The 11,041-nt window shown below is 35.4% G+C and overlaps 1 protein-coding gene and 1 long non-coding RNA gene across 2 annotated transcripts in view; one reads left to right on the forward strand and one right to left on the reverse strand.

Moving 5' to 3' along the window:
• LOC144644847 (uncharacterized) overlaps window positions 1-11,041 on the reverse strand; it is a 66,059-nt gene that overhangs the window by 10,999 nt on the left and 44,019 nt on the right. The gene's annotated exons all lie outside the window — the stretch shown is intronic.
• Window positions 53-11,021, forward strand: LOC144644816 (ras-related protein Rab-8A-like). The gene is made up of 9 exons (XM_078504368.1): window positions 53-257; window positions 399-459; window positions 2,350-2,410; window positions 2,487-2,564; window positions 5,830-5,919; window positions 6,740-6,805; window positions 7,338-7,388; window positions 7,754-10,252; window positions 10,539-11,021. The coding sequence occupies exons 1-8, from the start codon at window positions 134-136 to the stop codon at window positions 7,841-7,843; spliced, it is 621 nt and encodes a 206-aa protein (XP_078360494.1). The 5' UTR covers window positions 53-133; the 3' UTR covers window positions 7,844-10,252; window positions 10,539-11,021.

The following is an 11,041-nucleotide window of genomic DNA, read 5'->3' on the forward strand; positions in this document are numbered from 1 at the left end:
CACCAGGCCTGGCTACTTTGATTTTTGGACAATGCGCAGGCGCAGTCAAGGTCTGTTTGCCACGCCTGCCCAGTTCAACAGTCGCAAAGTCGGAAAGACCGAACAACAATTTTCACTTTAGCACTGTTCTGGAATGGCAAAGACATATGATTTCCTCTTTAAATTACTGCTGATAGGAGATTCAGGTGTTGGCAAGACTTGTGTGCTGTTCCGATTTTCCGAGGATGCCTTCAATTCAACATTTATTTCCACCATAGGTCGGTTGAATTCCGGGAGCCTTGCAAAGTTTGTGTGTCGCTTCTCTCTGCTTCTCTGTGAATGCTGCGGCATTTGAGCGGCTTCTTGTGATTTGGCTTCTTCAGTTTCGGGAATTTAAAGTTTCTTTTTGTGGTTTTCAGGCATTGATTTTAAAATAAGGACAATAGAATTAGATGGAAAGAAGATAAAACTTCAGATATGGTGAGTAAAATTCTTCCTTGTTCATTTCATTTTCATCTCCTGATCACGAAGGGTCGTGAAGCAGATGCTGCTTTATGTTATCGGCGTGTGGCCTAATCCACTGCTCTTTTCCTGTTAAACTGCTCATTCTGTGTTCTATGCTACCTTTAACGTGCTTATAATTAACTTCATCTCCTTCGCTTAATTTAAAGTCGAGACGTGGCTGTATTTATTCTCTAGTTTTGACGGATGGGAAATAGCCATTAATAATTTGCCAAAACAAGCATTTCATTGATTTTAAGGTTGTCTGAAATACCCTTAAGAAACTTAATTCCATTGACAGCTTGACTGCTACAATTGTACATTCCGGATAAATGTTTACGTTACCAGGAAAATCAGTAGGATTGCATACAGAATCTTTCAGCTGATAGAAATATGTTATAATACCTGAATTTATTGTTAAAAGGAGTAGGCCTGACACTTTTTTCAGTTCTATGGTATAATATATATAATGAAAAACTTATTGCACACAAGTCTATATGTGCATGTAATAACAATGAGGTAGACCTAATATACTAATAAATCATCAAACTGACACTGTGTACATGTACAAGATGTATTTGTGAGTGCTTTATGAAGGTGCAACAATTTCCATATCATGCACAAAGACTTGCTTTGACATGTTGAAGAATAAACATGTGATTGTCATTAATAAAAGCCAATCAGTCACATGATTATTTTTAATCTCTTGCTAAAGTGTTTAAAGAAACATAACAAAAAGTTATTATTTAGTGTGCAAAGATAGTCGTCATAAAAGGCAGAGCAGAGAGGCTCTAGCCCCCTCACGTTTTTGTGCTGAAAATATCGCGATCACAGTGTAAAATTGTTTTTTTAAGATATTCAGTCTTGTGATTGTTTTAACAGGATCGTTTTTGGCGAAGTAATATGTTGTAGGACTTTCAATCAACAAAGCTCTTCTTTCCAGAATACCACTAGTAGAGGTCCACAAACTGTTTTGATTGTTTTTTGACGTTATCTTTGACATATATTGCCGACATCAGAGCTTTATTTTATGCCCTCTGATGTCAAAAGAGCTACACAAGAAGCAAGAGACATAAAGCACTGTGAAGTAGAATCATCTGAACTGTCCAATAAAAAAATAAGGCCAAAACTTGTTAAATTAAAGAGTAAAGTTCAAACATTCAAACTTTCTTTGAAATCCTCCATAAACTGAGTCAGAAAAGTTCGAAAAATTATTGAAAAGGTGGTATCCATGTATGATACACCATTTTAAAGGTGTTGATCTGTTTGTTCATAAAACACTTGAACAAATAATAAGGAAAGTTATAGCTTTGAAATAAATAGGTTTAAATGTTAAAAAGAGAAAAATTGTAAAAGTTGTTTTTTTCTGTTTATAGTAGGTTTACCCCTAAACTAAATGCTATTGTGCTGATCTTAGTGAAGCAGTTAAACAATCTAATTATTAGATTATTTATATGATGTGATAATTGACTTAGCCGTTGGCCTCATCGACTATTGTCAAGCATTTGTCCCCAAACATACTGACCTGCCTTGGCAGTAATGGAGCAATTTTTTACCTTCTATGAACAACACAACAAAATATGAACTATATGTAAAGTACAAATTTAAGCAATGTGATTAATTTAGTAAACCTTTGCAAAGCATATTGCAGAGTGTAGTGGCTAATGATTTACCTTTGACGTCGCTTACTTTTTAGCATTTTGAACTTTTGATAAAGCAGGAAAAGCTGCCCAGCTTGTTTTGGTTCTTTCAATTACACTTTTGAGAACATTTTTTTTAAGGTCATGGAAAAAGTTGTCTTTGTGACATGATGTTAGAGTTTAGTTCCGTTTGAGCTCATAGATTGCTGTATGTGTTCTTGGCTTTCAGGGACACAGCTGGCCAGGAGAGGTTCCGAACTATCACCACTGCTTACTACCGTGGTGCCATGGTAAGGAACATGTGAAGTATTTTAAAATTAAAGAATGGTTCAAGAATGTTGATTAATTTTGTGTTTTGATTACTAGGGAATCATGCTGGTGTATGACATTACAAATGATAAATCCTTCGAGAATATCAAAAACTGGATCAGAAATATTGAAGAGGTAAGCATCTATTAGAGGATGAAAAGTTATACATGTGGGCAATTCCATGTGAGAATGCGAAAAATCCAGATTTTTAAAAAGTGATTGGACATAAAATCATACCCTGTACTATATTGTTGACAAGTTATAGTACATAGAAAAATAAGTTTCAGTTCGCTTGTGATAGCAATGCATTCAGGGGGGTCTCCAAAGTAAGTGTTTATTTTTTAATAATAAACAATAGGTGAGAGACAATTTTTTTAGCTTGCTTTATAAAATTTGGAAATGATTTGTGTCTACAAACAGTTATATCAGAAGAAATACCTCAAAGGCGTTAATACATAAAAAATATAAATTTCACCCTGAACTTTTTTTAAAAAAAGTTATTAACAAAGTAAATTTTGTTACGGACGTTACGTAACGTCCGTAACGTTTACACAATCTTTTTCCATTCTTGAAACAACCATTTAAAAGATTTCAAAGATATTTCTGCCACAAAGCTAAATATTCTTTAGAAACACTTTGGTAAAAAGCGGTCCCTGAAAAACTGCAACATTTTCCAAAAAATGGTAACAAAACTTTGTTACGGACGTTACAATTCTTGAAGCTTGTGATTTTGGACTGTTTCTGCCACAGTAAAAGGCAATTTTGGATATGTGAATTCTCAAAGAAAGCAGTGTTTTAGAGAAGGAATGGATTATACCCACTGGAGTCCAGTATATGTCTGTGGGCCTATGATAGTTTGAGCATGCTCATGTTTAAGGCTGAGTACTTTATGTAAAATGCATGTAGTGTCCTTCATACTGTGTTGGGACGTTTCACAGCTTAAACATAAAGTACCAACCAGTTTGATTTATAAAATGTTAAATACAAGCCATTTTGAACTTTTATGTCCAAAAAAATGTGGCCAACAATACAAAATAATATAATAAATCACACAGTGTAACGTCCGTAACATTGGCTGTAACTTCCGTAACGTTAAAGTTCACATAGCATTGTATAATTGCGAAAGCGAGTTTAAATGAAATGAAGCTTTTTGGTTCACACAACTACTATACTTCAAATATTTGGAGCAGTTCATGCAATAAGCCCTGGCACTTCACAGGAATTTTCCATTATTACCAGTGCTCTTGCTCATTTGGTTGTTTTTTATGTAACATCCGTAACAGTGTGTATTTTGCTCTATTTGAACATATAGGCCAGTCAAGTGGAAAACTTTTATAACTCAATTAATGCCTCAGTAGGCATAAACATGATAATCAATGTAACATTGGACAACCTCTTCCTATTCTTTGCCTGTGCTAGATTGAAGTTTCAAAAATGACTCTGAATGTAACGTCCGTAACTGTGGAAATGCCCATGTACATGTAGAACTGTGCTCGAGAGTTTTCTTTAAAAATGCCAGTTATCCAAAGTATAAGCTTTACAATATTAAGAAGATTGTGAATGTTATTTTTTGACATGACGTGAATTTAAATCTAAATCAGCAATGAGCATCCACTCATCTTGTAACTTTGCTTACTGTTCAAAAATTATTTGGTTTACAAAGTTCTTTAACTGTTGTATTCATCCCCTCAAAAGACATTTCTGCCATCTTTAGAGTAACAGTTGTGAAACTGAATAAAAATCAAATGTATGTCATTTCTTACAGACACATTAAAAATGAAGATGAAGTATTCAATACTTCATCTTCATTATTTATTACTGAGCTGAAAAAATACCATCTTTATTATTTACATTAAAAAAGTTGATAATGCGGTACAGATTATGTGCAAGATGTATATTGTGGTTTACATAATTTGTTTTTTTATGTGAATGATTAGAAATCAGTTTGAATTTTAATTTTGTTGTTTAAGCATATGTTACCGTATTTACCCGTGTATAAGTCGACCCTTTTTTACCTAAAAATCGTCCCAAAAAATCGCCCTCGACTTATACACGGGTCAAAATTTTTGACCCAAGCACCAGTTAAATAAATTCTGCATAATTAACATAACAATTGTTTTAATATGTTCACAAACTTCTAAAAAAAACCGGTACAGGTTACAATGTCCTTTCGCTTTGCTATCTGTGTTATTACAGTGGAACCCCGATATAACGATATGCCAAGGGGACAGTAAAATTATATCGTTATATCGAGGAATCGTTATATCGGGGTTCCGTCCCATACATTTTACTATTGCCGGGACATAACATATTCATCGTTATATCGGGAATATCGTTATATCGAGGATCGTTATATCGGGGTTCCACTGTAAATTGGCAGTTCAAGTTGAAATTCCCTACGATTTATCGCTTAATATAAACCTGAAAGTTGTAGAGACTCATTGGCACAAGAATTGAATAAAGAGTTGACATATTTCACCAATAAAGCTGCTAAATCCACTCGAGAAAAACATCTTCATGCATGATCTTTCTTGCTGCGAACTCCGCTACTTAGTAACCTGGCATGATGCAAGCACGTGTAGTTATCAGTTACCAGTACCTCATCGAGGTAGCTTGGTTACCAAGCTCCCCAAGCAAGCACTTTGTTTATTGAGTCGATTCAAAAGATTTTTAATGTTTCTTGGTGTTTTGCTTTTCTTCTAAAGCCGCTGCTATCTCTCAACAATTAGAAAGGTTCATTTGAAATAAGTGTGTTTGATTTTATAAGCCTGTTTCAAAAATTATGGACAAAATGCCTGCATTAACTCGAGTAAGTATGATAATAAACATAACATCGAAACTTGCTGTGATTTTTTCATCAAGCATCTTTACCTGAAAGAAATTCTAAGAAACACAAGGTTAATTTTCCAAGAAAATTCTTACCCAGAAATGTAAAAAACTTAGTTTCTGGCCTCAAAAATAGGGGTTCGACTTCTACACGGTATCGACTAATACATGGGTAAATACGGTAATTTATTTCCACAACACTACATGCTGTATTTCTGAAATTTAAAAGTATGATTATCTTGCACTCTTTAAACTGCTGAAAGATGAGCCTTTTTGTTGTTATTGTTGTTTGAGGACTCACTTAGATTCAAACATACACCATTGCCAATGTTAAGAGTGTTCAAATGAACAGTAGAATCCTCTCAAACCTCCCGGGGAAAATTGGTTAGAAAAATCAGAAAGTTGGAGAAATTGGGTGTAAAATTACAGAGAAGTACTAAACATGGAAAACGACTCAGTTGGTTTGAGAAATCAAGAGTCTTGAGAAACCGATGGTTTTAGAAATCAGAATTCTACTGTTTTTTTTTTTTTTTTTTTTTTTCTGGTTAACGTGACTCTTAATTGGTTTGTACAGCATGCATCATCTGATGTTGAGAAAATGGTGTTGGGGAACAAGTGTGACATGGAGGATAGAAGATTAGTGTCTAAAGAAAGAGGAACACAGGTACCCCAGTCTAGGTTCTATTATGGTTTGCATGGCATTGTCAAAACTCAAAGAAGATGAGACATCCCTACATCTAAGTATGAACACACGCCGTCGAAACATGATCTAATTGAGTATCAAACCTGACATGATTTGTCATCAAACGTTGAAGTTTAGCAGACTGTAACGGCAACTTTTGCGCTCAAAATGCTCACCATAAACACTGAGTACAGGGGAAACTGTACACCAGAAGTGATTCTAGTGAATCTGCAAATTATGCATATCGACACAGATCAGGATCAATTTGTCTGAAGAAATCTTCATATCCAATCTTTACACCATGTCTAAACCGGAATGTGTTGAACTGTTGGTGCAAAAGTTGTCGTTAGGGTCTGCCAAACTTCAACAATTAATGACAAATCATGCCATGTTTAATACCCAATTAGATCATGTTTCGGCGGCGAGTATTCACGCTTAGTGATGCAAGTGACAGTACAGTACATTGATTTTAAACAATGATTCATGTTTTGTTTTTAGTTCACTAAATAAATAACAAGTGAACCCAAGGTTCAAAGTTTAAGAACAGTTTGTATGATCATGTAGCTTGCACATGTATAGGTGATTGTTAGAATTTTTTAACCTCCTACATGTAGTGTTGCCAAAGATACATACATAAATCAACTTGCTGTCATGAAATTTGTACTGTGGACAAAATTTCATTATGTATAGTTATATGGTATTTTTATTACGCTATGGACAAATGTTGAATTCTTTATTTAGTCTGTCTGCAGTTGTACATTGTAACCCAATTGTATTTTCTTTTTTGATTTCTCTGTTTTAGTTGGCAACAGAATATGGAATTAAATTCATGGAGACCAGTGCAAAAGCTAGTATCAATGTAGAAGAGGTTAGTAAATATGACAGGGCACACTTAGCTATATGTATAATTATTAAACAATTAATTGAATGGAAAGTGAAAGTCATGGTGTAAAAGGACATCGCAAAGAGAAAAAAAAATTAAAGTTCTTCACTTGTTTCTTCCATTTAGCTGTTGAAAAGAAAGTCGGAAACTAAACGATTGAAACTCACAGCTATAGAACTCGACAGAGCAAAAATGCGAAAGCACACATCACCTTCTATATGCAAGGCCATGTGTATGTTACATTATACACTGTGATGGCTCAATAAAAATTAGATAGGGCCAGCATGCACGCTATGTTATAATCAGTAATTTGTAATGGTTTCAATTACAGCTAGTGTCTTGTCATTGTGTAGCAACATGGAGACTAATGTAACTACAATTTAGAGGTTCTTTTGTGTAACAGAACATTTGATATTATAAAGTCACCTTTGTGAGTCAGAATCTTTTTAATGTAACCATACTAGTTAGCTGCATATATTAAAGTTTCCTTTTGTAATATGGTTTTTTTTTTCCGCAGGCCTTTTTCACTCTTGCAAGAGATATAAAACTAAAAATGGACAAGAAACTTGTAAGTTTGTCTTCCATAATGAAGTGCTTTTAGTAGTGTTGATGCAATTTTTAACATGTATTTACATGCACCACTGGTATTGCAATGGTCATGGTTTTTACTGAAGCTTCAGCTTTGCATACAACTGCTTAAAAACAGCTTGTGTCAAACCTGCTTTCATAGGCGGAGTAATACTTTGAAGTGTGGCTTTAGAGCAACTTTGAAGCTGTTTACAGAATGTGCACATCATTAACTAGAATCTTGACGAGTGTATTTGACTTGGTAGAAACAATAATCACTTTTACATGTAATGTATATTTGACATAACACAATAATTATTATCAATTCGGTCTTTTTGTTTTTCCCCCCCCTTTTTCATTCTTCAGGAACAATCAAGTCCTCAGGCGTCATCAACAATCCACGTCACACAGCAACCGAAACCATCCAGAGGGTTTTTTCGTTGCACAATATTGTAGAATGTTTTAGAATTCTTCATGCAAGTATATCGCTATGTCACAGTTAAGATGACAGCAGCGTTCTCCTTGCTTACGTCAATAATACAAGCCGCATTTAAACTGATGGGTCAAGTTGACTGCAAAGTGTAGTTATGAGGAGAGAAGGGTGTCATGTATATGTAGGAAGATGCTACAAATAAATCACAGCAGCATATGTATGTACCATGAGCGACCATAATTTTGCAATCAATTTAGATTTCAAAGTGCCTATGACAGATTTTTTTTTTATTTTCCTATTCGAATCTACATTAGGTCCTGATAAGAAAAGCGAAAAAAATTCCTGTAGTGGTTTCCCTTCACCACATTTTTGCCGTTTAAAAACATGAAATTTTACTTTCGGTTGGGTCAAATACCGCCCCAGGAGGGGAAACTGGGTTGCCACGTGGCACCGGGAACACATTTTACCCATTAGAAGTAAAATTTCATGTTTTTAAACAGCAAAAACATGGTGAAGGAAAACTGCTACAGAAATTTTGTTTCGCTTTTCACATCAGGACCCAATGTAGATTTGAACAGGGAATTTAAAAAACATCTGTCATACCTGCTTTTTAACCTAAGTCTTGTCTTTCCAGTTTCCATTATGGCACAAGTAAACTATAATTTTAAGGTCTCCGGTGATTTTAGTAATAATGTATATTGCCAAAAAGTGTGATGTATGCAGGTAGATTTAGTATGCGCCGTAAAGCTTTAGGTAACATTATTATTGATGGTACATTTTGTAGTTAAATAAAAAAAAAATCTTAATCATTTCATCCAAATAATAATTCCATTATATTTTTGTAACAAAATAAAATAGGCAAGACATGAGAATGTGAGATATGATCTGAAAATCAAATTCTCCTAATGTCATGGAAAACTGTTAGCAGTGTTCATATAGAAGATGGAAAGGAGAAAGAATGTGCTGATCAAGAGCTAAAAGAGAGAAAGTGAATGTCACTTGACCCATCAGTTTATCCGAGAACCCAAGAAACTGCCAAGGACAGGAAATACATGTTAAAGACATTTTTCAAATGGATAAGAGCTACATTATGCCATCCAGGAACATGAAATTTCATGAGTCATGAATTGGGAGTTTTATATAATATTTGTGGGATTGAAAGCCCACTTTAACTTACTTAAGGCCCGGCCAAACGAGCGCAACATATCGCAACATTGTTGGATCATGTTGTGAGATGTTGTGAAGGTGCTGCCCAAAAGTACGCAACATTTGAACGCAACATAGTGCAACATTGTTGTGCACACATGGCGCAAACCGAACTAGTGTGCATGCTTGTTGCATAAACGTGGGCAGATGAGTACAAAATCATGCAACATCCAAAAATGTTGCGAGATGTTGGGAGAAAAATTTGAACATTTTCAAACTTGATCCAACATGTTGCAACAAGGTGGCCAAACGATTGCAACATGCTGTGTGCAACAAAGTTGGGATATGTTGCGTTGAAATGTTGTGAGCGTTTGGCCGGGCCTTTATGGTTCAAAGATTAAAATGAAAATTGTACAGTAGAAGTAGAAAGGGTTGGGATAATCCAGCAAATTAGAAAACAAATTATGGAAAAGTACAATTTAATTACTTTACTTGTACAAATTTCTTTCCAGATATTTTTTAATCCTTCTACCCTGTGCAACAGTGTTTCTTCTTTAACTTAAACAGTGACCAGATGAAAGTGTAATCTTGTCACAGTCAGGGCTCAAAATAACCGTCGGTCAACGGACACTGTCTGGTCAAGATGGCAATTATTTGTCCGAAAGAAGTGACCGGTCACATAAATGGATTTTAAAACAATAACTGATGACCAGAAGGACATTAAGGAGCGATTTAATCTTAAAAATTGCAGCCAAAACAGTGAAGAAATAGCGGGGTTTCTATGCCACGCAAACAAAGAATATCTAACGAACAGAAGAAATGAGTGGTAGTTTAAAAGTGCTAATTACAATATTTTGACCGGTTAGAAACGACACGTGACCGAACTGTGATCTGTTTGGCTGGACAACATGACCGGCAACTTTCTGAAAAATATATTTTGAGCCCTGACGGTACTGCTTGATTTCCTGAACATGCTATTAAACTGGTTTAGACAGATGCTTAAAATGAATGGCGTGTGCTAACCATGAATCTGCATACAAAAATTTTAAAACCACTGGTTAAAAATTGTGTTTTACATCAGGGTCTCAGATAATTACATGTGTTTTATATAATAATGATTGTATAGTTGGGAAGTTTCTTCTGCTTATTGAGCATCTGAAACAAAGAATCAAGCAGTTTAGTGAAACGATTACTCCCTCATGTTTTGAAAAAGGTAAAGAAGGGACTCTATTGTGTGTAGTGTTTTGCCTCATGCCTACACATACATAAAGCTACTGAATGCTAAGGTCCCAGGGGGGTACTCCGGGATCCAAGTGACGGGGAGTGCAAAGGATTTTGGGGCGAAATCGATCCGGGATGGGGGAGAATTTGGCAGGTATTTTTGGGTGACTTGATAAATAGGGGATGGGTAAAAATCAAACTAAAGTGCCGGCGCGGCCTGGCAGGGGAAGACTAGGGATTTTTGGTCCAGGGAGGGTAATGTCGGGAGACTTAGGGATTTTTGGGTCCTGAGTTTGCCTCCATTCGATCATCCCCGTCACTTTGATCCCGGAGTACCCCCCTGGGGCTAAGGTGTCCATGTTGAATACCTTTTTTATCAGATAGTTTTTGGTAGCTTCTTAGCATGATTAAGTTTTCTTAAAATGTATTATGTATTAAGGAGACTACAAAAATGACTAGCATTTAATTACAGAGCTACCGGACTTAAAAGATAATGTTGTTTGCTACAGACTTGTCATTTGCAAAAACTGCCGTCATTTATTACCCATCATATGTTGTCATTTGTACAGTGTATAAGTTCACCAGTTTACATTGTTAAGCCTGAGTCAGGTCAGAGCCGTGGTTCCTCACCCTTGACTAACTCCAAGAATTAGATGATCAGCTAACACTCCTTGAAACAGACACTATTCTTCACTTCAGGCGCTATTTTATGTCTAACTGAGACACAATTCTACGTCTAGCCAAAATGTTCCTTTACAAGGTGCTTTCTGTGTCTACCTTTTCTTGGCAATGTAAACATCCCATAATAATAAAACCAATGTCTTGGACATTTGACTTTGATTGGATTGAAAATA

This window comes from Oculina patagonica, chromosome 2, assembly GCF_052425735.1.
Source record: "Oculina patagonica isolate OP01 chromosome 2, crgOcupat, whole genome shotgun sequence".
NCBI lineage: Eukaryota > Metazoa > Cnidaria > Anthozoa > Scleractinia > Oculinidae > Oculina > Oculina patagonica.